A 27,732-nucleotide genomic window follows, 5' to 3' on the forward strand; every position below is an offset into this window, starting at 1 on the left:
GCTACTGGGGAGGCTGAGGAAAGAGAATCGCTTGAACCCAGAAGGCAGAGGTTGCAGTGAGCCAAGATCACGCCATAGAAAACCCAGGTCAAAATCTCATCTTTAAAATTCAAGCTGAGGAAGTTGTCACAGATGTCAGCAAAGATTCATTTATACGTAAATTCATGGCAGCAAGTTTATATTAGCAAAACAACTGGAATACAACCTAAATGTCCAACAATTGGGATGTTAATAAATGCATTATGACTTATACATACCATGGAATGTTATAAAGCCATTAAAATTATAAATGTTTAAAAAACATGTTTACACACAGAAAAAAAAACACTAGAAATAAGCAACTCCCTTGCTAGCTTGACACATTCCACACACTTCTTGGTTGCACTTGGCTCACTGTTCTATTTATTTGTTTCTGAGTCTGCCGTCTGCTGCTTTGAGCTGCTTGAGAGGAGGGACCACGATTAACTCTTGCAGACTCTGTAACACAGTGCTCTGGCATCCTACAGTCCCTGAGCAGATACTATGGGACCAATGTTTACTCGTTTGCTGAACTTTACAAAGACCAAAAGCAACAGGATTTTTAAAAAAATCTACAAATAAACACCTCCATTCCAAAAGCTAAGTCAAAGCTATTCTAGCCTTTGGAAACATCTATTAAAGTTCTATTAGGGCAGTTTTAAGATAAAAAAGTAAAAAGTTGGGCATTTCTGCAGTCATCTGGGTAACAGTATGTGCCCAAGAACTAACGGGAATAAATACTTGTTTTCCTGAATAACTGTAAGGTTTCAAAATACATGAGAATTGCTACGTTAAATAAAATGAAGGTATCTGATGATCATTTTTACAATTTAAAGGGAGAAGAGAGGTAGAATATAACACAGGCCTGATATTATCCCTAAAATAATCTGAGTTTTAGAGTGAACCAACTCAGCTTCTTCTGCATCAATGCAGGGCCACAATGTGGCCCTAAAGCCACTTATAAGTGTCAGCAAACAACTCAGTGACCAAAAATGCTGAGTCTCCGGAGATGAAACAATGATCCTGTTTGTGGGAATCAGTACTATCCATGTTTCTCTCAAGGATAATTATGTGTCTAAAAGCACGAGAGAAGAGCACTCTGCCTAGCTCTAGAGCTTCACCCTTTCCTGCTCATCTCCTACGTACTACTCTTTGCTCCTGTCATATTACCCAGGTAAACTGGCCACGCTCTTATGTCCCACTGGCCATTGCCCGTTCTGTTCCCTTTAGTTGGAACATCCTTCTTTGCCTCCCTGACCCAGCTAATTCCCACTCATTATTAACATCGTCCCTCTTGCGGGATGACGCACAAGTACATGCCTGTCTGGTTTTCCCAGAGCACCCAGTGTCTCCTACATAGCACTTAGGGCCATGTACTATGTTCACTTGTTAATGTACCCAGCGTGGTGAGCTTTGTGAAGGCAAGGCACTTATTTGGTTCATCTACCTTTCCCAGGCCCCACACAGTGCCTAGTACTATGTAAGCCCTCAAAAGATATTTGATGAACTGTATGAGAGGAAAGGTAAGACCTCAAAGGATAAACTTAGTGCTCTGACTTGCAGGGCCCGCTGATACTGTTGCTAGGAGCCAGCTCCTTTTCCAGGCAACAGCTGCAGGCTCCTCCCCCACTCGCCAGACTCTTCTGCAGGTGGCAGAGGCAAAGCAGACGATGGCAGTGTATTGCTACTGGTACTACAAGGGGTGGGCGACAACTAAACTAAAAAACAGGGGGGAAAATCCTGTCACAGTGCCAGCTCTTATAACCCATAGTTTTCTCTTGCCAGCATTTACAGTGCCTGCTGCTAAGGAGAAGCCTCATTTATTCTGAGCTCTTCTTCCAGTAGGGGTGAGCATCTGGACTCTCCAACCTTGCAGACATTAATTCTGATTGAGGAAGTAAAGCAGATGTCCTTTGGTCTTTATCCCTGTCATTTAACATTCAGAGCTCTACTCTACCTGTAGATCAGAAAGGAGACATTAGGGATGTCCCTAAAAAGGACTGACGTGATTTTAACAACAAGAAGACAAATTCTATGGAAGATACCCTATTATAGTGGATCAATATACTGTGAACTCCCTGAACAATGAAACAGGGTCTGCCCATCTGTATTACCCCAACCCTCACCCCTAATAGTGCCTTCCACAAACTCTGCAGTAAAGTGGACAAATGGATGGATGAATGGATGGGTGGGTGACCACTTCAGATGAAAATTAGAAGTCTGATTCCATCCAACATAGGGCACAAGAAGGTTTGGGCCAGATTAAGGGCCCAAACCCAGGCTCTTCAAAATCCTGGCAGCTTTGGCTTCCAGTGATCATTTATTTTAAAAAGGTACAGTACTGGCTGTTTTTTATATTTTTCTTAAATTATCAAATGCCATTTCTCTTTCTAAATGAGGAAAAAATAAATATAATTATTTCCTGGAGAGCAAACCCACATCATCTGTCCAGAAGCCACTGGAGAAATTGACTTTGGTTCAGGGAATCCTGGTGGCCTTTAATTTGTACTACTAAATCAGCACATCCTGCATTCTCCCAAAAAGGAGCTTTTTGGGAGTCTGTGAGGTACTATAACATGATCTAAGCATTAAATTAATATTTGAACCCTTTAAGGCTAAGAACCAGAAAGGCACGAGAATTCTACACAAAACTTCAGTACTTGGATTCATTTGCCACTTGCTATCGTACAGCGTGGTGTATTACAAATGGACAAGGCCTGTTCTAAATTGCGGCAAAAACCTCATCCAAATAGAAAAACTAAAATACTTAGTCACTGCAGCAACAACAATGTCCAGTGTAAATTGCAGTAGCTGTATTATATGTTGGATCAAGAGTAACACCGACATTCTGATAGTCGCCCAGCCTGCTACAGAGAGGCAGCTTTGTAACCCAAACGACAGCATAGAAAAATATTACAATCGTGCACATTCTAGCATTTGTTCACAAGTGAGCCAAAGTTACCATGAAGTGTACCATTTCATCAAATGAATGAAACATAGCTGTATTACATTAAAAACTCAGTTCTACACAGCTTCCTTGAAAGAGGCCAGATAAAATTGATACTACACATGACAGTTTTTTAGACCTTGAATCCAGTTTCCCAAGCAAAAAGCATGACTATCCCAGTCAGGTGGACTGGGGTTGTTGGGGAGCCCACAGGGTAAAATTGTGAGCTGAATCTATGGCTAATTTGAGGAGAAAAAGAAGAAAACACCTAACTTCAGTAGGTAAAGTAAGATAAAAATCCCCTAAGAATAGTAAGTTATGGTAATGACTCTGACGTTTAATGGTACTGGGTGATGGCTACCATTTATTAAGCACCCACCAGTTGCCAAGCACTGCGTTAGGTACTATATAAAGTGATCTCATGTAATCTTTAATGATCCTATGAGGTCAGTATTGCCTTTTAATAGACAGAGACCCACGGAAATAAAATAACTTACTCTAGAACAGAGCTAATAAGTGGCAGGGCCAGAATTCAATCTCAGGGCCGCATTACTCCAAAGCTCAAGCTCTTTCCTTGGCATGATGCTGTTTCTCAAGAATAAAAATATGACATCAGCCTTAAGGATAAAAAAACGTTAAAAATTAATCTCATCCACCTGTTTGATCCCTCTAGTATTCACTGATTGAAGCCTGGGAGGAGGGGGAAGGGGGCAGGGATAAGATTTAAAAAAAAAAAACAACAGTGCACATCTGAGGAAAGAGCTGGTGGGAACAGAGCCAGGACAGCCAGAAGGCCTCCCTTCTTTCCTCTGCCAGGCGCGATATGAGCTACATCCATATACCAAGAAAACATCTGCCAACCCATGGCCTTCATCCCAAGGCTGCAGACACTTTTGCTTTATCTGAAAATGCAGTATTCTTGAGAAAATTTCTAACATAAAAACCTAAGCAGAAACTAAACTATGGGTAGTTCTAAACTACCAATAACCAACAATCCACCTTCATTGTTCTGTGTGTTCCCATTCTTCAATTTTCAACTTTCCTCACTACTTTTTTCCTATAATATGCACTTCTCTACCTGCCTTCTCACCCATCCCCTTTCCTCTCCCAGACTCCCTATTCCCCACCAAGAACCTGCCAATCTCTCCCACATCGTGACACTCTTAGCAAATAGCGCCTCTAACACCAAAAATCCTAACCCTACTCCCTTCCCCCACCCCAGCTCCCCCGCCCTCCTCAACCCTTAGACCCTTCCAACCCTTCCTGCTCCCGCTGAAAGGTGGCTTGCTGTCCCACAGACCCAACCTTCCAACCTCCCATCTCCCAACCTTCACCTGCCTCTCTTCCCTTCCCCACACTCCTCCACCCCCACTCCTCTCCTTCTGCATCTATTCTTCCCTTCTTCCCACTCTACGGGCTTCCCTCTCCTAGGACTCCAAGCTCTCCATCCCTTTCCTTGCCTTCTGTTCTCAATCTTCGAGACCCCCTTCCATCACGCCTCACTACCCCCAGCTTCGCATTCCACACCCCCAACTTTTCTCCCCTGCCCCCAAGACCCCACCCTCTCCTCTATTCCTATCTTTTCCTCCCTGCACCCCTAAAATCCCATTCCCTTTCCCCCTTCCCCAGGACGGCAATCCTTTGTCCCGCTCTCTCCCACCCATACCTTTCCCAGAGTCCACCCAAGGGTAATCCTGTTCCCTGTCCCACCCTGCTCCCGAACCCCAATTCTCATACTGCCCCCGCACCCCTACCCAACCCTTAAACCCATCGCCCACACCCGTATATCCTCATTCTCTCCTCAACCCGCCCCCTGCCGTCCCTCCCGGGCTTCCCCTCCCCCACCCCTCCCCTCCCTAACACCCCGCCCCCCGCTCCCGCACGCCGCCCGGGGCCCCGCGAGCCGTCCGGCCCGCGGCCGCCACCTACCTGTGCCCCTCCCCGGGGCAGCGAGCGGCAGCTCCTCGGTGGCGGCTCCCTCCTCCCGCGGCGCGGCTGACGGGGAAGACCTCAGCACCCCAGGCACAAAGCTAGGGAGGGTGGGACACGGCGAGGTTGAGAAGAGGGAGAAGGCTGGGGGCAACCAAGCGCCGTGGGACCGCGGGACCGGCGGGGGCGGAGGCAAGGCTAGGACAGGGAGACGCGCGTGCGCGGACCCCGGCATGAAGGCGGGGCCGGGCCTGGAGGCGGGGCCGAGCCCCGGGCTGGCGACCCGAGGGCCGAGGGTGCGGAGCTGGCAGAGGTGGGCACTGGGCGTGCGTACTCATGGGAGGGCGACTCCCCTGGGTCTCGTGGGCCCCGGGGATAGAGTTGAGCTGAGGGAGGGTAGGCAGAGCGCGCTCTGGGACTGGCCTGGGGAAAGGCTCTCGGGCGAGGTTGCGCCTCTTGGCCCGCGAAGTAAAAGGAGCCAGAGAGGGCGGGGCCGAGGGGGGGCGGAGCCTGTGGGAGGCGTGGCGCGAAGAGCTCGGGGTAGAAACGGGCGCGCCCTGGAACTCCGCCGGGCCGCGGCGAGGGGGAGGGGCTGAGGGCGGGGCGGGGCCTGTGGGAGGCGTGGCGCGAAGAGCTTCGGGTGGGAGCGAGCGCACCCGCGAACTCCGCTGAGGCCGTGGTGAGGGGGCGGGGCCTGTGGGAGGCGTGGTGCGAAGAGGTCGGAGTTGGACGCCCGCGCCCCGGGACTGCGAGGACGCCACGGGAGAGGGGCGGAGCCGCGGGGCCGGGAGGCGCTGCGTGGGGCGGGGAGCAAGGGAGGTTTCGAGCCCGGAAGGCCTGGCACCCGGAGCTAACTGGAGTCGCAGGCGAGCGGGTTGCGGGGCGAGCGGGCTGGCACCAGCGGGTGTGGGGCCTGGCTGGGCAAGGCAGAAGGAAGGGGTTGCTGTTGGGAAGGGAGCAAGAATGGAGGGGTGGTGAAGACGCGCGGCGGGAGGCGCAGACGGGCCGTCGCGGGAGGTGTGACGCGGACCGGCCGTCTCCTGTAGGCCCTGGAGTCGCCGGTGCTATCCCACGAAGCTCTTTGGGGCCAGAAATAGCGTCTTGACCAAAAGGGAAAACCAGTTGCAAATCGAAATTGATTAGTCTACCAAAATGTAAGCGGTCAGCTGCAACGTAACCCCTCTAGCTATGAGTTATACCTAAGGTTGGGGGTATTTATTAATATATTCTTTACATTATTTGGGGCGGGGCATCCGCAAGTCAAGGCCTTAGGGCCCTCGAAGATCTCCCCCGGACCTTGGACTGAGGAGGAGGGTTTTGGGTGGAGGTGAGAAGGTGGTGCCAGGGCTGGTTTGTCTTGAAGGCCTTGGCCCTGGCCCTGGCCCCGCGGAGTCAGAAGACATAGGCAGGGTCCGTGTTTTCTAAAGTACGCCAAGTTCCCAATGGATGATGCTTGGCAAAGGGTGTGAGGAGTTCAGCTGTAGCACCAGAAGCAAGACGCTGGTCAAGGAGAAGGTCCTCTGAGGACTTGACCTGGAGAGATTTGGGGAAAGAAGGACCACAAAGGGCATGTGAGTTGGCGATGAAAGGCTGAACTGGGGATGAAACCAGTGGCCCTGGTTTAGAAGACAGGATAAGGCATCAGGGAAGTCCAGGGTCAGGGATTGTAAAAAATGGAAAGGATAGCACCCTAGAGTGTACCGCCTTTGGTAAACTGCAGCCCTGAGGAAATTGCCTTGTTCTAAAGGTGTGGAGGATTAGACTCCCTCCCAGACTTGCACTTTTCTTTTTTTTCAGTCGCTCTGTCGCCCAGGCCAGAGTGCAATGACGCGATCTCGGCTCACTGAACCTCTGTCTCCTGGGTTCAATCGATTATCCTGCCTCTTTCTCCCAAGCGGCTGGGATTACAGACTCCTGCCACCATACCCGTCTAATTTTTATATTTTTAGTAGAGACAAGGTTTCACCATGTTGGTCAGGCTGGTCTTGAGCTGCTGGCCTCAAGTGATCCGCCCGCTTCTGCCTCCCAGAGTACTGGGATTACAGGCGCCTGCCACCAGACCCAGCTAATTTTTGTATTTTTAGTAGAGAGAGTTCAGGGATTTCAACATGTTGCCCAGGCTGGTCTCAAACTTGTGAGCTCCAGAGATCCGCCCACCTCAGCCTCCCAAACTGCCAGGATTATGGGCGTGAACCACAGCACCTGGCATTGTATGGATTTCTCTAACGTTGGTTTGCCTCTTTTCATTAAGTGCAACAAAAGAACCTTAAAGAAAACCCAGTGTCTGCCGTTTCTACTTAAGTAATTCTACCCAAAACAGGAAATAGGAAGATATAGAAGGTATGAAATGAGTTTTGTATTAAAGCATGTGTTTGCCTCTCTCAGAAAACTTAGATAATTAAGAATGTGAGGTAAGAAAAGACCTGAACATTTGGAGAGTACATTCTTTCCTATTCATCTGCTCCGTATCAACCCTGAAGTGTTAACACTTTTTAGAAAACAAGTTTGGCGCGGTACAGTGGCTCACACCTGTAATCCCAACACTTTGGAAGGCAGAGGTGGGCAGATCACGAGGTCAACATGGTGAAACCCCGTCTGTACAAAAAATACAAAAATTAGCCGGGCGTGGTGGCACGCGCCTGCACACTCAGTTACTCTGGAGGCCGAGGCAGGAGAATCACTTGAATCCGGAAGGTGGAGGTTGCAGTGAGCCGAGATTGCGCCACTGCATTCCAGCCTGGCGACAGAGTGAGACTCCGTCTCAAAAAAAAAAAAAAAAAAAACCAGGTTCTCGGCTGGGTGCAGTGACCTTGCTCCTGTAATCCCAGCAGTTTGGGAGACCAAGGCAGGTAGATAACTTGAGCTCACGAGTTAGAGACCAGTCTGGAAACATGGCATAACCCGTTTCTACAAAACAAAAATATTAGCTGGGCATGGTGGTCCCTGCCTATAGTCCCAGCTGCTAGGAAGGCTGAGGTGGGAGGATCGCTTGAGCCCGGGAAGCAGAGGTTACTGTGAGCCAAGATTGTGTCATTGCACTCCAGCCTGGGCCATAGAGTACTGCTTGGTTTCCCCAGCTTGACTCTATTTATACTTGGGACCAATAATTACTTGTGGGGTGCTGTCCTATACGTGGCAGTATATTTAGCAGCATTTTCCCTCCCAAGTTGTGACCCTAAAACTCTTCAGGTTTTGTGAAGTGTCCTTGGAGGCCAAAATCTACTCCTAGTCCAGTTTAGAACCACTGGAGTACAGAATAAAGTCCATTGCCATTAACCTGGCTTTTCAGATATTTCATTATCTATTCCCAACCCACCTTTCCTAGAATTTGGCTTAGCCTAAGAGAACTGCCAATGCAGGAATCCTTTCTTTGGCTTCCTCCACAGATTATGATCTTTTATTGACTCTTCTTGGACATTTTCAGGGATGAAAGAAATTTAAAATCTTTCCTTTGCAAGAAAATCCTTATCTCTCCAATGTCTTCCTGCTTAAAATGTGCATTTGCTGAGTCCAATTCACACTCCTGGAAGTGTAAAAAAAAAAAAAAAATTCTTTTTCCACTTGTGAGCACCGCTGAGTAAAAATCATAATCACATTTATATTTTTCACCTTTCTCTATGATCATGAACTTTCTACTGTCCTCTCAACAATATCAAGCCTGACAATGTCCTGCTTAAAACGTACTACTCAGAACCGAAAACAGTATTCTGGATGTGCATCATACTATGTTAGCACATGGTATATTATATTGTTAGTTGCACGCTTGTTCCTTGACTAATTCCTTGACTCTGAGCTTGAAGGCAAGAACAAAGTCTTAGTCACTTAGGTTGTTTCATCTTTGCAATACTAGCACAGTACTTGGCCCTTAGTTCAATTGGTGTTCAAAAATGTTGATGGAATGTGGTACCTCTTTAAGATAGCATTCTATTACCTTTAGGGGCAGGTAGAGTACACTGTTACCTTATATTGACTTTGTGATAACTAAACCTGTATGTTTTATACATCTATATCAGAGGTTGGCAAACTTTTTTGTTAAAGGCCAAATAGTAAATATTTTCGGTTTTATGGGCCTTATAGTCTGTCATGGTGACTCAGCTATGTCACTGTAACATATAATCAGCCATAGACAATATTATAAGCAAATGAGCATAGCTACTTTCCAATATAATGCATGAATATTAAAATCTGAATTTCATGTAATTTTTATGTGTCAGAATATTTTAATTTTTAAAAAATATTATTAAATGTTAAAACACATTTTTAGCTTGTGGGCCATACAAAAACAGATGGCAGGCTTGATTTGGCTCACAGGCAGTAGTTTGCTAACTCCTGATTTAGACCAGCCCTCGTATGATTGAGTTTTTTCAAGACTGAGTATAGGCTTTTACTTTTATCCTTATTAAATATCTTACTCATTGCAAGCCATCTTTCTAGCTTGCTCAGTTTTTTTGAATGCTAATTCTGTCACCCAGCATATCAGCTGACATCCCAGCTTTGTGTCTGCTAAATTGATAAGCATACTTTGTACATCTTAATTAATAAAAATGTTAAGTAGGAAATCAAGTCCTCCACAAATTTGTTTTCTTCCATTAATCATCATTCTTTTGAGTACTACCTGTCACCCAATTCATGTTTCTCTGTCAGGTCCACAGGGTATCTTGCGAGGCTTTGTCTGAAGCTTTGTTGAAATGTTTAGAACATGCTCCAAATGGGTAGGAACTCCATCAGACAAACAGAAATGTATAGTTTTGATATAGCCTGTAAACTAATGTTACTCCTACTTCCAATTTTAGTACTTCGTTGTTTACATTTTCAAGGCCACCATTTTAATAATGAAATTTAATAATTGTAGGGTTTTGTTGAGAATTAGCATCCAAGTTTATCACTCTGCATTTATAGAATTCACTGTCTTTCTCATCTTAAAACTAAGGGTTGCCGGGTGCGGTGGCTCAAGCCTGTAATCCCAGCACTTTGGGAGGCCGAGGCGGGTGGATCACGAGGTCAGGAGATCGAGACCATCCTGGTCAACATGGTGAAACCCCGTCTCTACTAAAAATACAAAACATTAGCTGGGCGTGGTGGCGCGTGCCTGTAATCCCAGCTACTCAGGAGGTTGAGGCAGAATTGCCTGAACCCCGGAGGCGGAGGTTGCAGTGAGCCGAGATTGTGCCATTGCACTCCAGCCTGGGTAACAAGAGTGAAACTCCGTCTCAAAAAAAACCAAAAAACAAAAAACTAAGGGTTGACAGTGTTCATCCCACACTGCCCAGTTCTCTGGTATCAATAGTGTTAAAAGCTGTGATAAGATTGGTAGAGAAAACAGGCACAAAAAGATTTAGAATATATGTGTTTTTTCTTACTAATGTTACCACATTTTTAATACTATCAATATTAGTTTTTAAAGTATAATAGAAAGTAAACTTTATGCTAATAAAAACTAAGAATAAATGCATTTTAATAAAATACTGATATTGGCCAGGCACAGTGGTACATGCCTTTAATCCCAGCACTTTCAAAGGTTGAGGCAGGAGGATCACTTGAGGCCAGGAGTTTTAAAACTGGCCTGTGCAGCATAGCAAGACCCCATCTCTACAGATTTTTTTTTTTTTTTTTAGAGACATAGTCTCTCTCTGTTGCCAGGCTGGAGTGCAGTGGCATGGTCTCAGCTCACTGCAACCTCTGCCTCCTGGGTTCAAGTGATTCTTCTGCCTCACCCTCCCCAGTAGCTGGGATTACAGGTGTACACCACCACGCCCAGCTAATGTTTGTATTTTTAGTAGAGATGAGGTTTCACCATGTTGGCCAGGATGGTCTCAATCTCTTGACCTCATTATCTGTCCCCCTCGGCCTCTACAGAAATTTTTTTAAAAATTAGCCGAGTATCGTGGCATACCTGTAGTCCCAGCTGCTTGGGAGGCTAAGATAGGAGGATCACTTGAGCCCTAGAGTTCAGGGCTGCAGTGAGCCATGATTGCTCCAGTGCAAACCAGCCTTGGTGACAGTGAGACTCTGTCTCTAAAAAAGTAAAATAATGAAAAAAATTTAAAAATTTAAGTAGGGAAATTTACCTTACCAGATGTTAACAGTTTATACCCTCTTCTATCATTTTGCTTTTAGTCTGATCTTTATATTTAGAATGTGTCTCTGGAAAACAGTATTTAGTTGTTGGGTTTTTTTTTTTAATTTAATCTAATAATTGAGTGTTTAGTTTATTAACACTTAATGGAGTAATTGATGTATTTTTGCTTAAATCTGTGTTCTTGCTATTTGTTTTCTGTTTGTCTCATTTTTCTTCCTTTGTTTCTCTTTTTCTGCCTTCTTTCGGATTCATCGAGTATTTTTATGGTATTCCATGTTGTTCTCCTCTGTTGACCTTCTTCCTGTATCTCAGTGTTTTGTTTTTTTGTTTGGTTAGGGTAGTCAGGGATTTATTTTGTGGAGCAGAGTAGCAGAAATAGTCACGTCTTATAGATTATCCCTGGGAGAGCTTTCTTATGTAAACAAACATATTAGAGTCTCTCCTACATGTTAAATAGCTTGGGTGTTAAACTATCTGCTAGGCAACAGCCTTTCCTTCTCACTTGGTTTTCTCAGATAAAGTTTAGAGAATCAAGAAGTTGCTTTTTTTTGTTATTTTTTAATTTGCAGGTTAAACACTTTAAGATGAGAAAAACTGAACTCTGTCTGAGCTCTGAAGGGTCCGAAGTGATTTTAGCTACATCAAGTGATGAAAAACACCCACCTGAAAATATCATTGATGGGTAAGAGTTACTATAGCTTGTTGTTTTCCATCTTAAGTCAGTGAATCCCTTGGGTATTTGGACTGTGTTTTATAACAGCTTGCCCTATTAAACAGAGTTTAGTAAATGTTTGGTGGATTACCTGATATGCACTTTTGGTACCATTTCTGAAACTAATTCACTTGTGTATATTTAGGTTTTTGATTCTTTTCTTTATAATTCCTAAACTGAACTCTTTATACAAATAGGTTTTTTTAGAAGTGGTTTACCAAGGCAAAAACACAACAACTTCATTTTATGGAAGTATGAATTTTAAGGTCTGTTTATGGTTTTACTCCAGGTTTTTCTTGGAATAAGAATGTAAATATTGTAACTTCCTGTTTACTACCTATTTCCTTACTGGTCTAAGTAACATCTTTGCAGAACTGAATACTTCATTCCCTGCTATCATGTATTGTTTGCTTCTCCCCTTTTTGATAGCCTTCCAATTTCTTCTCTTCACTGTGCTAGAGCTTTTTCTAGGTAGATATTTTTCTAAATATTGTTTTTAGACTTCTAATTCCAAGAAAAAGCAGTTAATGGGAGAACTCCTTTTTTAATAGTTCGGGCTTATTACTTTCTTGAACCCTTTCTTGGTATACGTACAATGACTAGAGTTTGACTCCTAGAACCACCTGATTTTAGGGCTAGAGGGACTTATAGGTTTATTTTGCCAAAACCCTTTATTTTAGACTTGTGGTAAGAGAGGTCTAAAGAGGTTAAGTACGGCCGGGCGCGGTGGCTCAAGCCTGTAATCCCAGCACTTTGGGAGGCCGAGGCGGGTGGATCACGAGGTCAAGAGATCGAGACCATCCTGGTCAACATGGTGAAACCCCGTCTCTACTAAAAATACAAAAAAAAAAAAAAAAACATTAGCTGGGCATGGTGGCGCGTGCCTGTAATCCCAGCTACTGAGGAGGTTGAGGCAGGAGAATTGCCTGAACGCAGGAGGCGGAGGTTGCAGTGAGCCGAGATCGCGCCATTGCACTCCAGCCTGGGTAACAAGAGTGAAACTCCGTCTCAAAAAAAAAAAAAAAAAAGGAGGTTAAGTACTACTTTTAATTATTGAAGGCAGAACCAGTTGTAACAGAGGTTTCATGATTCTTTATATATCTTGAAGCCCACGTATCTGGATGAAATTCTAGCAACTCAGCCTCTTCCTTGAAGCCTAGTTGTAATCTTTATGACAACTGACTTTTCTGCTCAGATAGGATTCATCTATCTGCTGGGCTCCAATAACATTTGGTATATACCTCTGTTGCCTTACTTTTTCCTTTATTGTATTGTTTACTTTTACTGTTTATTCCTTCTCTGGACTGTGAATTCCTGGAAGTCAGAGACTATTTCTGTGAGTCAAACTGGACTAATATTGGAAAGTAATCATAGTCTACACACGCACACACACACACACACACACACACACACACACACACACAAAAACACGTTTATATGCATATATTACTATACTTTTGCATGTAGGGCTTTATAATTTCATAGATAGTATGTCAGTTGACCCTCACAGTAATCTTGGGGAATAAGAAGCACAAAAAAGTATTTACAACTCCATTGTAAAGATGAAGAAAAGAATGATCAGGGCCGGGCGTGGTGGCTTACGCCTGTCATCTTAGCACTTTGGGAGGCTGAGGTGGGTGGATCACAAGGTCAGGAGTTCGAGACCAGCCTGACCAACATGGTAAACCCCGTCTCTACTAAAAAATATAAAACTTAGCAGGATATGGTGGTGTGTGTCTATAATCCCAGCTACTCAGGAGGCTGAAGCAGGAGAATCACCTGAACCTGGGAGGCGGAGGATGCAGTGAGCCAAGATCGCACCACTGCACTCCAGCCTGGGTGACAGAGTGAAACTCCGTCTCAAAAAATAAAAATGATCAGATGACCTGCTCAAAATAAAAATGACTTGCTCAAAATTACACAGATAAGCAAGTGGCAGAATCAACTGACACTTAATGTCTTCTAACTTGTACTTCAGGGATCTTTGTGCTACACTAGGTTAACTCAAACTTAGTTTGTATCAAAAATACAATACCTGCTTTTTGCCTGTGTCTCTTCTTTCTTCTTCTTAGTTGTTTACTTCCTGAAATTTAGGTAGTAGTTACTATCCTACTCTGACTTGGAGTAGAAAAATTAATATGGGAACTGCTTTAAGGAAATACAGAACTATGGAGATTTGCCTTAAGTTTTTTGCCAGAAATAGAGGGCTTTCCAGAAACACTCCTGGATTCTGATTGGAGATAGATTCGTTTTTGTTTTCTTTTTTTTTTGAGACAGAGTCTCGCTCTGTCACCAAGCTGGAGTGCAGTGGCGCGATCTCGGCTTGCTGTAACCTCCATCTCCCAGGTTCAAGCAATTCTCCTGCCTCAGCCTCCCAAGTAGCTGGGAGTACAGGCACGCACCACCACATCCAGCTAATTTTTGTATTTTTTTAGTAGAGACGGGGTTTCACCATGTTGGCCAGGATGGTCTCGATCTCTTGACCTCGTTATCTGCCCGCCTCGGCCTCCCAAAGTGCTGGGATTATAGGCGTGAGCCACCGCACCCAGCCAATAGATTAGTTTTCCAAGGCAAAATCAATTTACCGTGTAGTAACTTGGTGATCTTTCTCTCAAGTGAGTGTGTTTTTATGTTTATAGAACATTAGGATTAGCTATCATATATCGCAATTAATATTTTAGGCTCTGTCAGTGCATTTTAATGAATAAGGACATAATATTTTTTAGATGAGACAAAAACTCTTAGTGCAGAAAAACATATGAAATAAAAGCAGTTACCATCCTGGTAACTGAACAGAGTACATTGGGGACTTTTAATCCATATGCAGTTCCAGAAAATATAATTAGACTGTATATTATAGACACTGAAAGTTATTTTCTGGCCAGGCACAGTGGCTCACACCTATAATCCCAGCACTTTGGGAGGCTGAGGTGGGCAGATCAGTTGAGGTCAGGAGTTTGAGACCAGTCTGGCCAACTTGGCGAAACTCCGTCTCTACTAAAAATACGAAAAAATTAGCCAGATGTGGTAGTGCACACCCGTAGTCCCAGCTACTCAGAGGCCGAGGCATGGGAATTGCTTGAACCCAGGAGGTGGAGGTTCAGTGAGCTGAGATCATGCCACTGTACTCTAGCCTGACTGACAGAGCGAGACTCTCTCAACTTTTTTTTGAAAAACAAGAAAAGTTATTTTCTGTGCAGAAGTTGCTTTATCTAAATGGAGTAACCTAGAATTATTTGGAGAAAACAGTGCTATAAATGTGTCCCTACAGGATAATGGAGTATTGTTTTATGGCCCTGCTCCAAACTCCATTCCTTCAGAAATAAGAGTTAAATAAATAGCTAGGCATAGTGTCTGAGGCAGGAGGATAGCTTGAGGTCAAGAGTTTGAGACTAGCCTGGCAACATAGCAAGACTGCATCTCTAAAAAAAAGAAAATGATTATACTTCTGCTTTTCCTCTGCCCTCTGTGTTTAATGTGTCAATGAAAAAGGGGGCAAGAGATTCTACACTAGGAAAAAAAAGAGTCAAGAAAAAAGGAAGAGAGAGAATCAGTCCTTTTGGTATAGTAGAGAATAATACTATATTTAGAATTAAAATTCCTGGGTAAGTGAACTATGTGTTATCTTGGTCAAAGAGTATAGGCCAGGCACAATGGCTCATGCCTGCAATCCCAGCACTTTGGGAGGCTGAGGCAGGTGGATCACGAGGTCAGGAGTTTGAAACCAACCTGATCAACATGGTGAAACCCCATCTCTACCAAAAATACAAAAATGAGCTGGGCATGGTGGTACATGCCTGCAATCCCAGCTACTCAGAAGGCTGAGGCAGGAGAATTGCTTAAACCCAGGAGGCAGAGGTTGCAGTGAGCCAAGATCATGCCACTGCACTCCAGCCTAGGTGATAGAGCGAGACTCCATCTCAAAAAAAAAAAAAAAAAAAAAGAGTATATAAATATATTACTCTTTAAGCCTCATTTACTGATCTGAAAAATGAGGATAATTCCACCAAAAAATCACGAGATAATCTATATAAAATAGGTGTTAGCTATAAATTCATTTTTAAAAGAAAACGACTACTACTTTGGTGACTTCCTTATACATATTAAAAGGATTTAGTTAGGTGTCATTTTAAAATTCAAGTGTATCTCTACATGATATTTTGTTATTCTATTGTCATGTTAATTGAAAGCATCCGAAGCAAAACATGGGGCAATTAAAATTCATTTAACAAATTTCAATAAGTAAAATTTAAAACCATAAATATGAAAGGAGTTTGTAAAATATTAAGCATTTTATTAAAAACCTATAATTTTGAGTTAGGAGATCTGGCCTTGGCTGGGCACAGTTGTTCACACCTATAATCCTAGCATTTTGGGAAGTCAAGGTGGGAGGATCACTTGAGACTGGAAGTTTGAGGCTACAATGAGCTATGATTGTGCTGCTGTACTCCAGTCTAGATGACAGAACAAAACCCTGTATCTTAAAAAAGAAGTAGCTCTGGCGTTTGTTTTTTTCTTGATATCAACCTTATTCACATATTCACATACCATACAATTCACCCACTTAGAATGTGCGTTTCAGTGGCTTCCAGCCTATTAACAGAGTTATGCAGCCATCTCCACAATCAATCTTAGAACATTTTCATCATTCTAAAAAGAAACTCCACAGTTATTATCAGTCACCCTGTATTTTACCATCCGTACTAGCCCTAGGCAAGCATTAATCTACTTTGTTTCTGTAGATTTTATGTATTGAGACATTTCATATAGAATCATACACATGTGGTCTTTTGTGATTGGTTTCTTTCTTTTATTGTTTGAGACAGAGTCTTACTCTGTCATCCAAGCTGGAGTGCAGTGGTGTAATCTCAGCTCACTCTAACCTCTGTCTCCTGAGTTCAAGTGATTCTCATGCCTCAGCCTCCCGAGTAGCTGCAACTGCAAGTGTGTACCATCACACCCAGCTAATTTCTGTATTTTTAGTAGAGACAAGGTTTCACCGTGTTGGCTACACTGGTCTTGGACTACTGACCTCAAGCAACCTACCTGCCACAGCCTCCCAAAGTGCTTGGATTACAGGCATGAGCTACCACACCTGGCCTGGTTTCTTTCACTTACATGTTTTCAAAGTTGACCCATGTTGTAGCACGTATCAGTACTTCATTCCTGTTTATTGTCAAGATTTCATTGTATGGATATAGCACATTTTATTTACGCATTCATCAGTTGATGGACATCTGCTTTGTTTCTACTTTTGAGCTGAATTTTCTCTGATTTTATTTTAAAATACCAACTTACAGATCCAAAAAACTCAGCAAGACCTAAGCTGAATAAATACAGAGATTGTATCTTAGTCAAACTGCTGAAAAAGGAAAAGAAAAAAAAAATTAAAATAGCTGGAGGGAAATAAAATATATACAGAGGAACAACAGTATTAGTGACAGCTGACTTCATATCACAAACAGTGGAAGCCAGACAACAATGGAGCAATATCTTTCAAATACTAGGAAAGGGAGAAACAAGCAAATATTTAAAAACCTGTCAATCCAGAGTTCTGTGTCTAGCTAAATGATCTCCCAAAAATGAAGATAGAATAAAGGCATTTTTCATCACAAGTAGACCTGTATCATAAGGAATGCTAAAGGAAATTCTGCAAGTTGAAGAGGTAAAATTCTAGCTGGAAAATCAAACCTGTAAGAAGAAGTTAAGTGTACTGGAAATAGTAAATATTTGGGTAAATATAAAAAACTGCCATTTTCCCTCTTAATTTTTTTGAACAATAACTGACCACTTAAGGAAAAAAATTGTATTATGGAATTTATTGTATATGTAAAATATGTGACAACAAAGGCACAAAAGTGATGCTCAGTGTAAATTGACTATCATGAGGTTATTATGTTGTAACTTAGCAACGGTTTCAAAAATTTCTAATAAAAGGTATAGCTAAAAAAATAGAAGAATTAAATGGAATTTTAAAAAAAATTTACTCAGAAACAGTAAAAGGAAGAAAAGGACAAGAATAGATGGGAGGGACAAAAATGAATAGCAGGATGGTAGATTCACACCCAGCCATATCAGTGGTTATACTAAATGTCAGTGGGGCTAAACACTCCAATTAAGCATCAGAGATTGTCAGACTGGATAAAAAGCCAAGACCCAAATATATATCGTCTAAAAGATATGCACTTTAAATATAAAGATAAGAATAGGTTGAAAATAAAAGAATGAAAAAAGATGCATCCTGTAAACAGTCGACATAAGAAAATCACTCTAGCTATATTCATATCAGACAAAGTAGAATGTAAGACAAGGAGCATTACCAGAGACAAAGGGGACATTTTATAATGTTAGAGGGTAAATTCATTAGGAAGAGAGGATAATCCTAAGTGTATATGGACCTAATAATAGTTCTTTAAAATACATAAAGCAAAATCTGACAGCTGAAAGGGAGAAATAGACAAATTCACAATTATAGTTAGAGGTTTTAATACCCTTTTCTCAGTAATGATAGAACAATTTGGCAGAAAATCAATAAAAACAAAGATGATCTGAATAGTGTCATAACCTCGACTTTGTTGACAGTTATAGAACACTATAATCAACAACATGGAACAAGAACATATTGATGGGTTGGGTGTGGTGGCTCATGCCTGTAATCCCAGCACTTTGGGAGGCCGAGGTGGGTGGATCACCCGAGGTCGGTAGTTTGAGACCAGCCTCACCAACATAGAGAAAGCCTGTCTCTACTAAAAATACAAAATTAGCCAGGCATGGTGGCGCGTGCCTGTAATCCCAGCTATGCGGAGCCTGAGGTAGAATTGCTTGAACCCGGGAGGCAAAGGTTGTGGTGAGCCAAGATCACACCATTGCACTCCAAGGTGGGCAACAAGAGTGAAACTTAATCTCAAAGAAAAAAAAAAAGAAAATGGAGTGCAAATAGTACAACCACTTTGGAAATCTGGCAGTTTCTTATAAAGTTAAATATACTTTTACCCTGTGTGCCAGCAATTTCACTCTTAGTAATATTATACCCAGAGAAATGAAAACATGTTCACAAGCACCTGTACAAGCATATCTATAGCAGCTTTGTTCCTAATAGTAAAAAAGTGGAAGCAATTACAATATCCAACAAAATATCAAACAAAATCATGAATAAAAACATAATGGCATAGTCTGTGGTGATAGAAATCAAAGCAGTGGTTGTCAAAGGGAGGTAGGGATTTCTGGAAGGAAAGATAAGGGAAATTTCTGGAGTTATGGAAATGTTATATCTTCACTGGAGTATTGGTTACCTAAGCATGTACATTTATCGAAACTGATTAAGTTACGCACTTAAGGTGAATTTCACTGTAGGTAAATTTTATTTCCAAAAAAAGAAAAAGCTTATGTAGTTGAAATGATTATTTCTGTAGTCAAAACTATATATACTATTTTGCCTATATGTGACTTAAAATCGAGTTCACGTTTTAATTTTTGTTTGAACAAACATTTAGGTTGTCTCTACTATGGGTGAGCCATTGTAGCAGTTGTAGGGTGACAAAGATGAGTAAGGGAAGGAAGCTGGGCTCAAAGAGCTCAGCATTCAGCAGGAGTCATCGAAACAGGAGATTAAGTGCCAGTGTAGAAATGGAGGCTGAGTGTGAGATAAGTGCAAAAGAGGGAGGCAGTGATTCTGAACTGGTGGGGTTAGATAAATGAGACCAAAAAGTGAATGAACTTAAGGGAAAGAAGTATTTTTCAGGTTAAAAAAAACACTCATGAATGAACCAAGGTACAGAAGCATAAGCCTGCATTAATGTATTTGCAGAATTTTAAGTGGCCCAATGTGACCACAGTAATGGAAGAGAATATACCTTAATTATGGAACCAGATTGTACAGTCTTAAATGCCATACAAAGGAGTTTAGAATTATAGGCAATAAGGGAGCACTGAGGCTTTTAAATAGGAGTGATATCTATTCCGTTTCTGTGTTTTAGAAAAGAATACCTGGTAGTAGTACAGAAGAATTATTAAAATTAGAGATTAGACATTATAGGCAGAATTAACAGAAAGGAGATGTAAGAGTCCAGTAGTCATTTAATTTTAAAAAACAGGCATTCAATACAATTTTATGATTAACGATTTATATTTGGCTATTCTTTTTTTTTTTTTTAAATTAACAATAGGAATCCAGACACATTTTGGACCACTACAGGAATGTTTCCCCAGGAGTTCATTATTTGTTTCCACAAACATGTAAGGATTGAAAGGCTTGTAATCCAAAGTTACTTTGGTAAGCAAATCTTACATTAATTTTTTCTTTTTTTTTTTTTTTTTTTTGGTGTTCCAGGTAAGGCTTATATGTTAATTTTCATTATCCTTTAATTTTTTCCACAGGCAGAAGGCATGTATGTAAACTTTTGGCAAAACACTAGTTTTTCTTTATAGCATGGAATCCAGTTTTATTGCTGGGCTGAAAGGGTGGGGATTATGGGTTAACTGCCTTGAGCTCAATTGGCTTCTCTGAAACTGCAAATTTGAAACCCTTCCAAAGCACATAATAATTTCCATGCAGTTTACTATGTGAAAGTCTTTGACAAAAGGCCCTATTAGGAACGTTAGACACCGGTTTGCCAGAACAAGTTTCATGACATCTTTATTCTAGATTCATTTGTCCAGGAGTTCTTTGTCTAATTCTGGTTGAAAATCTGATAACCCTGATTATTTACATTGGATAGTTGTGGTTCTTCTATTACTAGTGGCATTTTCTGAGGAATTTAGGAGGAGAATCTCCCTTGGGACATCATTCTAATCCTATTTGTCTATTTAAGAATAAAATTATCAGATAAAATCATGGCAGGAAACAGAATACATCCTAGATGGTTCAAATGAAGAGGCTCTATTGATGGGGCTACTTGCAAAATTATGGCTTGGGTTAAGGGAACAAACAAGGCAAGGAATGATGAGGCCCTCGTAACTAACTATAGCAGGAAGCCGTGACCAGCCCTGGGAAGGAAATAGTGTTATCAGAGATCTGTGAGAGCTGGAGCCTGTGTGAAAGGACCTGACTAATAGGAGCTGTAGGCAGGAGAAACTGTCAAAGATGTGGCACTGAAGCAGGTAGGGAGTGGAGATAATAAAATAGGCTGATCTTACTTCCCCATACCAGTCTCCCCGTGGTGTCTCCCACTGACCAAATCCAATAAGAAGCCAGTAGGTAAGTGAGTCCATGTGATGTAGTCCTCAGAGGTTAGCTTCTCATGGCACAAAACAGGACAAAGAGGAGGAGGAATGCATCTGGAGTGGTAGAGACTGGACTGGGGACAGTGGAGAAAAGACTGTATTCCTGTTAAGTCTCTCTTTTGTCATTAATTGTGGAGGCTCTGGAGTCAGACCTAAAGTTTGAATTCTGTTTCTGGCACTTACTAGCTGTATGTCATTGAACACCTTCCTTGGCTCAACAAAACCTGTTTTCTCACCAATAAAGTGGGTTAAAATATTTTTCTCATGCTATTGTAGTCAAAAGTGAATGGATAAATATGTCTGACTCATCATAGGCTCTCCAGGAATGTTTATGATCAAGACACCAATAGTATTATAGCCAGAACACAAAAAAAATCTGAATAAAGCCAAATTCAAAAAAAGCTCTACTTGTTCTGCGTTGTATGGTTGCAAACATTTGGAAGATCAGTTACACAAGACTATTGTTTTACTGTAGGGTTTTCTTGGAAAACACAGAGTAACTTCCATGATGTTTCTGATCTCAGTGCTCTGTGTAATTCCATTGTGCATGACAATCTCAGGCAGAGGGAAAAAGAAATATAGGTACAAAAACATAGAACCAGATTAACACTTTACTCACTTTGTTTACAATGTCAGTACGGACCTTGAAGATTGAAAAGAGCACATCTGAAGAGCCAGTTGATTTTGAGCAATGGATTGAAAAAGGTATGTGTTTCACCTGCATTGTTCTGAGCATGAAGGAGTAGATAATATTCCTTTGACTCTACATTTCCTGTCTAGCTGTACTTTGGTGAAAAAAGATGACTGTAATGATCCTGATCCTTCTGACACATTTAGGGCCCAGAAAGACCCAGGTTTGAATACAAGGCTGCTTCTTCATTTACTGGTTATATAACTATTAACATGTGACTTAATTTTTCTCAGTTTCAGAATCCTTGTCAGGAAAATGGTGGTGCTACCTATCATTTAAGATTTTGGTGAACTAGTGTTTAGCATATAATAGACAATTAATATTAGTTTCTCATCTTCTTTCCATTCTTCCTAATTAATGGTACTATTTAAATATCACCATCAGAGTTGATAGCCTCTAATTAAACACAGCATCTTACCTTCATGTATCTATCTCTTTTCCCTCTCAAAACACCATGAAAATAATAGTAAAGGAATAAAAAGAGGCATAAACCTACAAGGACAAATAAACAACCAGCAAACTGAAGCAAATATGAGAAATCAGTGTATATTACGATAAAGGGAAAGCAGATGGAGGATTAGTACCTTCTTTGTTTTGTTTTGTTTTTTTTTTTTATTTTTCTTAGGAGTAGTACCTCCTTTAGCTGAATGAACTAGGTTATAACCTAAGTTTTTTTTTTTTTTTTTGAGACGGAGTTTCGCTCTTCTTACCCAGGCTGGAGTGCAATGGCGCGATGTTGGCTCACCGCAACCTCCGCTTCCCGGGTTCAGGCAATTCTCCTGCCTCAGCCTCCTGAGTAGCTGGGATTACAGGCACGCGCCACCATGCCCAGCTAATTTTTTTTTTGTATTTTTAGTAGAGACGGGGTTTCACCATGTTGACCAGGATGGTCTCGATCTCTTGATCTCGTGATCCACCCGCCTCGGCCTCCCAAAGTGCTGGGATTACAGGCTTGAGCCACCGCGCCCGGCCCATAACCTAAGTTCTTACCAAGGAGCATATCAACGAGAAGCAAGCTGCTTTGTTACACAGAACCCCAGAAAGGCAACAGGTGCCATGGGAAGTATGAATGAGACCTGGGTCAGAAAACAAGGGTAGTTAGTTGAAAATCTATATACAGAGTAGTCACACTCTAGGTACCCATCCTATAAAGCTAGGTGACCACTCCCCTCTCCCACAGACCTCCACCATCACCCTCAAGAGACAACTGGAAATACAGACTGTTGAGGCTCAGAAGACCAGGTGTAGTAGACAGTGAGTGAGACGTGGAGTTGAAAATAGGATACTTGTGGAAGCCTCCATCTTGTATACTGGTGTTAACATCAGCAGCCAAGATTATACCCTCAGCTAGGAGATTGCAACATTCATCTTTGAAGAAATTAAATGGCCCCAGAAAAAAAGACCTATTGATACTGACAAAGGCTAGCTCATTTCTGGTTACCCTATTGAAGTCCAGTAATTAACAAGTGTGGCTCATGCACACAGTTTTCAAACATCCACAAGTAAAAAAAGACAAGAGATCACCAGACATTAATGAAGTCCTCAAACCCTGAATATAATCAAGCTTTTAGCTCTAATTTCTAATCTATAAGAAATATAGAGGATAGAGGTACAAATTAAGTGAAACCACAAATAGGCAAGGTGATAAAATCTAGAATGTGGGGCTGGGCACAGTGGCTCATGCTGGTAATCCCAACACTTTGGGAGGCAGAAGGAGGAGGATTGCATGAGCCCAGGAGTTCAGGACTGGCCTGGGATATATGACAAGATGTTGTCTCTACAAAAAAATTTAAAAATTAGCTAGGCATGGTGACACATGCCTGTAATTGCAGCTACTTGGAGGCTGAGATGGAAGGATCACTTGAGCCCAGGAGGTTGAGGCTACAGTGAGCTGTGATCACACCACTGCACTTTAGCCAGGGTGGCAGAGCAAGACCCCATCTCTAGAAAAAAAATCTAGAATGTGAGACATTGTATAGGACAATTGTACTGATCTCTTCGGTAAGTCAAAGGCATTAAAAAAATGTGTGTGGGGAGAGAAAGCAGTTCAAAGTTAAAAGAGACTTAATTCCGATTTTAATAAACCAAATATAAGAAGACAGGGACAATAGGGGAAATTTGAATAGAAATTGGGTTTCATATTATTTTAAAGCACTATTTTTAATATTATTGTGATAGTGGTATTATGGTTATATAAAGAATTATTTTTTAGAAATGGATAATTACGTATTTGGGGGAGGCTGGGCTCACGCCCATAATCCCAGCATTTTGGGAGGCTAAGGCGGGCAGATTGCTTGAGCTCAGTAATTCAAGAGACTAGCTGGGCAACGTGGAGAAATCTTTTCTCTACAAAATATATATATATTTGCTGGTGCAATCTTCGATCACTGCAACTTCTGCTTCCCAAGTTCAAGCGATTCTCCTGCCTGAGTAGCTGAGATTACAGGCGTGCACCACAATGCCTGGTTAATTTTTGTATTTTTGGTAGAGACAGGGTTTTTGCCGTGTTGGCCAGGCTGGTCTCAAACTCCTGACCTCAAGTGATCCATCTGCCTCAGCTTCCCACAGTGCTGGGATTACAGGAGTGAGCCACCGCACCTGGCCTAAAATACTTTAGTGGAAAAAAAATGAATTCACTATGATGAAATGTTAGTAGTTATAAAATCTAGATTACAGGTACATGTGGGAGTTTTTTAATGTTCTCTCGTTAGTATGTTTGATATTTTTCAGTTTTTTGTAACTAAAAAAACTAAGCAAATGAAAAAATCTGTTTTCTGGTGGTAGAGTTGTACAAGAAGGAAAATATGATTACAATTTATTACTTATTTCAGGAGTAAATAACATCTAGACAGACAAAGTAATGTAACCATCAAGTAGGATTTCAAATTTGAGAGGAGGGAAGGAGAGAGAAGTTGAAGGAGGAAGAAGGGATTTCAGTTTTAAAAAGCTAAAATTTCACCTACCATAATATAAAGTCAGTAAAAAATTAATAAACAAGAAAAGGAATACAAACATATTGTAAATCCAGGGAAAACAGCATAAAGAGTTGAAAATGTTTACTTCTAGGAAGCAGGACTAGAGGAGAAAGAAGGACTAAGGCATATTAATGATTTTTATGATTTCAGAAAAGAGGAAACAATCACAGAGACTTCTCTTTTAATACTATGGGGCTTTTATGTTATGTACATTATTTTATATAAAATTAATTTTAAATACTGACATTAGCTATCATAGCAATTAAATCTTTCATGTTTCTAAAAGAATGTTTGATATGATTAACTCATGATCAAATAAATTAGTCTGCTCTCAAATTACATAAGGAAACTTTTTTTAAACTTGGATACCAGAAGATTACTTCATGGGCCACACAATTATGCATCATAGTGAGTTTATTGAGAAGCTCAGCTCTAGTTGTTACCCACAGGTATGGTAAAATGGCTTCTTTCTGTTGGCAGCTGGATCCTCAAATTTTCACTTCTTTTTTCTTGAAAAGGGGATTTTAAAAAATAAATGTTTTAAAAAGAAATTTTCACATTTTATCAGTTCCTTATATTCCTTTACTATCAATATGATTGACATTTGCATTTCCTTTTGCTTATACACACTAGGATATTTTATAGCTCATAAATAGTTCATCTTTTTTGCCTTGTATATCCTGTGTCTTTAGTTTTAAATCATATCTCAACATGCAAATGATGATTTGATGATTCCTTCAAATCTGGTCTTACAGTTTACCAGATATCATATTTTGCTGAACATAAATTTCAGTAACTATTCTCATGTATTTTGATCTTTAACTCATTTCTTCTGTTACATTTGTGTTTTAGATTTGGTACACACAGAGGGGCAGCTTCAAAATGAAGAAATTATGGTAAGTAAATATACTTCATAGAATGAAAAATCAACCTGCACAGTGTATTTAGACCTAAAACCTATCTCTGTAGTCATAGTTAATAAATATCTTTATAATTTTATAGGTTCTGTACCTAAATCAACCCCTAGAGAAAGTTGTTCTTAATATAAGCTAAATGTACATTCATAAATTAGGCTGTTTCATAGAGAGTGACAGCAAGATAAAACAACTCACTTTTTGTTTTATTTTTCTCATTCATTTACTTTGAAGTAGTTTATTTGGTTTGCTTTCTTTCATTTGATTCCATAGGCATTTTAGAATAGGAATCAAAAAAGGTCAAGATGCCAAAATTGGATGTTAATTTAAGCATGAAAGGACAAGGGAGATTCAGATAAGGGGAACTGGAGCATAGGATCAGCAACAAATAAGCCAAAGAGAGATGAGATGGAAAGAGAACCAGTGTTTTTCGATAACATTCCATCAGGCTTTGCTTGTCAAGTGAAATGAATGCCTGTTGATGAGGAAGCTGCTGCCTCATCAGGAGCTCCTCTCTTCCTGCTAGTTGGTCAGACCATGGTTTTAGACAAACACAAAAAGTAAAACAACTGAATATCTACTTATTAGGTTTAATTAAGGTTTCTCTAAATGAGGGTTAAAATGGTACCTTTTCCATTAAGTTTTATTTCTTCACAACTTGCCGGAAGCTGCTATTAAATCGGTGCATCCCATTAGTTCCTTTCTCTCCCACCAAAATTCACCCAATAACTGGGGAAGCCATTGAAGTCCTGAAAAATGACTAATGATACTCAATTTTATCTTTCTGTTTTTTCTGTCTTTATGGGTTCTGATTAGTAAGCTCCTGCTACCTTTTGCATATTGTTTCAGGACTCCACTGTGGAGGGTCACAGCATTATAGAAAATTTGGAAAATAGTAAGGGGGAACGGGAGGCTGAAAATCACCCATAATTTTATTACCCTGGCCAGGCGCGGTGGCTCACACCTGTAATCCCAGCACATTGGGAGGCCGAGGTGGGTGGATCATGAGGTTAGAAGTTCAAGACCAGCCTACCCAAGATGGTGAAACCCTGTCTCTATGAAAAATACAAACATTAGCCAGGCGTGGTGGTGGGCCCCTTTAATCCCAGCTACTTGGGAGGCCGAGGCAGAGAATTGCCTGAACCCAGGAGGTGGAGGTTGCAGTGAGCTGAGATTGTGCCACTGCACTCCAGCCTGGCGACAGAGTGAGACTCTGCCTCAAAAAAAAAAAAAAAAAAAAAAGTTATTACCCTGTCACAAAAGCTTTTACTACGTTTATTTTCTTCTAGTTGTTGACCATATGCTGTACATAGTTAGAATAATGATGTATGGACAATTTTATGTCATTTTTTTTACTTAGTAGTATTATATAACAGGCTTCATAAGTACAATTTAAAAATAACATTTGCCAATTGGCATGCATTTAAACTAATTTTCTTTTTCCTCCTTCTGTCATTATAAGTAATACCTTTTTTCTTACTTTCTAAGATTAAATTTCAAGGAATACAATTACTGGGTGCCAGGGTATAAATATATTTACAACTTTAAAATATATTGGCTAATTGCTTTCCAGAGAAATTATATAAATATAAAAATGTAGTCATGCTTCAGGGTAGTATATTCAGAGGCAACGCTAACCAGAGGAAACTTCTTTATTACGAAAAATACTTTAGAAAGATACTTTTAAAAAATTAGAAATTGGGCATGGTAGTTCATGCCTGTAATCCCAGCACCTGGGAAGCTGGAGCAGGAGTGTTGCTTGAGGCTAGTTCAAGACCAGCCTGGGCAACACACGAGACCCCGTCCCTGCAAGAAATGACAGTTGCAGTTTTTAGCTCCACTTGCTATTTTTCATCAAATCAAGGTTGGTATTTAGCTGATATGTACCACAACTATTATATGTAGCTGGCCTTATATATTGTTATGTATTTAGAATATTACTCTTGCATCAAGCCCTTTCTTCTGATAACTGCTTGTTAACAGTTAACTAGCATTCCTAAAAGCATTTATATTTATTTTTTCCCCTACAGGCACGTGATGGCTCCGCTACTTACTTGAGATTCATTATTGTATCAGCCTTTGATCATTTTGCATCTGTACATAGCGTTTCTGCAGAGGGAACAGTAGTTTCAAATCTTTCCTAGTAATTATTACAAAATGCTCTTACATGATTTTTTAACAACATATTTATTTAAACAGAAAGCTGTCATTGATATACTTTATTAAAAGGATTTGTATCAATTTG

General features: G+C 41.1%; 2 protein-coding genes and 3 long non-coding RNA genes across 16 annotated transcripts in view; 2 read left to right on the forward strand and 3 right to left on the reverse strand.

The window, feature by feature from the left end:
* The window catches only part of LRRC42 (leucine rich repeat containing 42), a 21,446-nt gene extending 16,080 nt beyond the window's left edge, over window positions 1-5,366 (reverse strand). For 2 of the 4 annotated variants that reach the window (XM_032296916.1, XM_032296915.1), the window contains exon 1: window positions 4,895-5,089. Coding sequence is in view for 1 of the 4 variants with exons in the window: in XM_032296917.1 (XP_032152808.1) it covers window position 3,463 (1 nt within the window). In the remaining 3 variants the exon portion in view is untranslated. Of the gene's footprint in view, window positions 1-3,462; window positions 3,583-3,621; window positions 3,656-4,894 lie in introns of all 4 variants that reach the window. The other 2 variants (XM_032296918.1, XM_032296917.1) reach the window with 2 other exon arrangements.
* On the forward strand, window positions 5,139-27,732 carry HSPB11 (heat shock protein family B (small) member 11). 9 transcript variants are annotated; one of them, XM_032296924.1, is made up of 6 exons: window positions 5,139-5,207; window positions 11,543-11,655; window positions 19,851-19,957; window positions 21,544-21,612; window positions 25,426-25,469; window positions 27,518-27,728. In XM_032296924.1, the coding sequence occupies exons 2-6, from the start codon at window positions 11,558-11,560 to the stop codon at window positions 27,629-27,631; spliced, it is 432 nt and encodes a 143-aa protein (XP_032152815.1). In that variant the 5' UTR covers window positions 5,139-5,207; window positions 11,543-11,557; the 3' UTR covers window positions 27,632-27,728. The 9 variants fall into 9 exon arrangements, with proteins under 9 accessions (XP_032152815.1, XP_032152821.1, XP_032152817.1 ...); XM_032296930.1 differs by lacking the exon at window positions 5,139-5,207 and adding an exon at window positions 5,268-5,290 and having other exon boundaries at window positions 27,518-27,732; XM_032296926.1 differs by lacking the exon at window positions 5,139-5,207 and adding an exon at window positions 5,507-5,760 and having other exon boundaries at window positions 27,518-27,732.
* Window positions 7,850-16,832, reverse strand: LOC116564012. The gene is made up of 3 exons (XR_004274685.1): window positions 16,804-16,832; window positions 10,963-11,038; window positions 7,850-8,417 (listed from the first exon to the last, which is right to left on the reverse strand). It is a non-coding gene; the product is annotated as an uncharacterized LOC116564012 (long non-coding RNA).
* On the forward strand, window positions 12,235-13,085 carry LOC116564011. The gene is made up of 2 exons (XR_004274684.1): window positions 12,235-12,391; window positions 12,718-13,085. It is a non-coding gene; the product is annotated as an uncharacterized LOC116564011 (long non-coding RNA).
* On the reverse strand, window positions 22,190-23,348 carry LOC116564010. Its single transcript, XR_004274683.1, has 2 exons — window positions 22,577-23,348; window positions 22,190-22,262 (listed from the first exon to the last, which is right to left on the reverse strand). It is a non-coding gene; the product is annotated as an uncharacterized LOC116564010 (long non-coding RNA).

Source organism: Sapajus apella, unplaced genomic scaffold, assembly GCF_009761245.1.
Source record: "Sapajus apella isolate SASKATOON/1434 unplaced genomic scaffold, GSC_monkey_1.0 scaffold36, whole genome shotgun sequence".
In the NCBI taxonomy this organism is placed as follows: domain Eukaryota; kingdom Metazoa; phylum Chordata; class Mammalia; order Primates; family Cebidae; genus Sapajus; species Sapajus apella.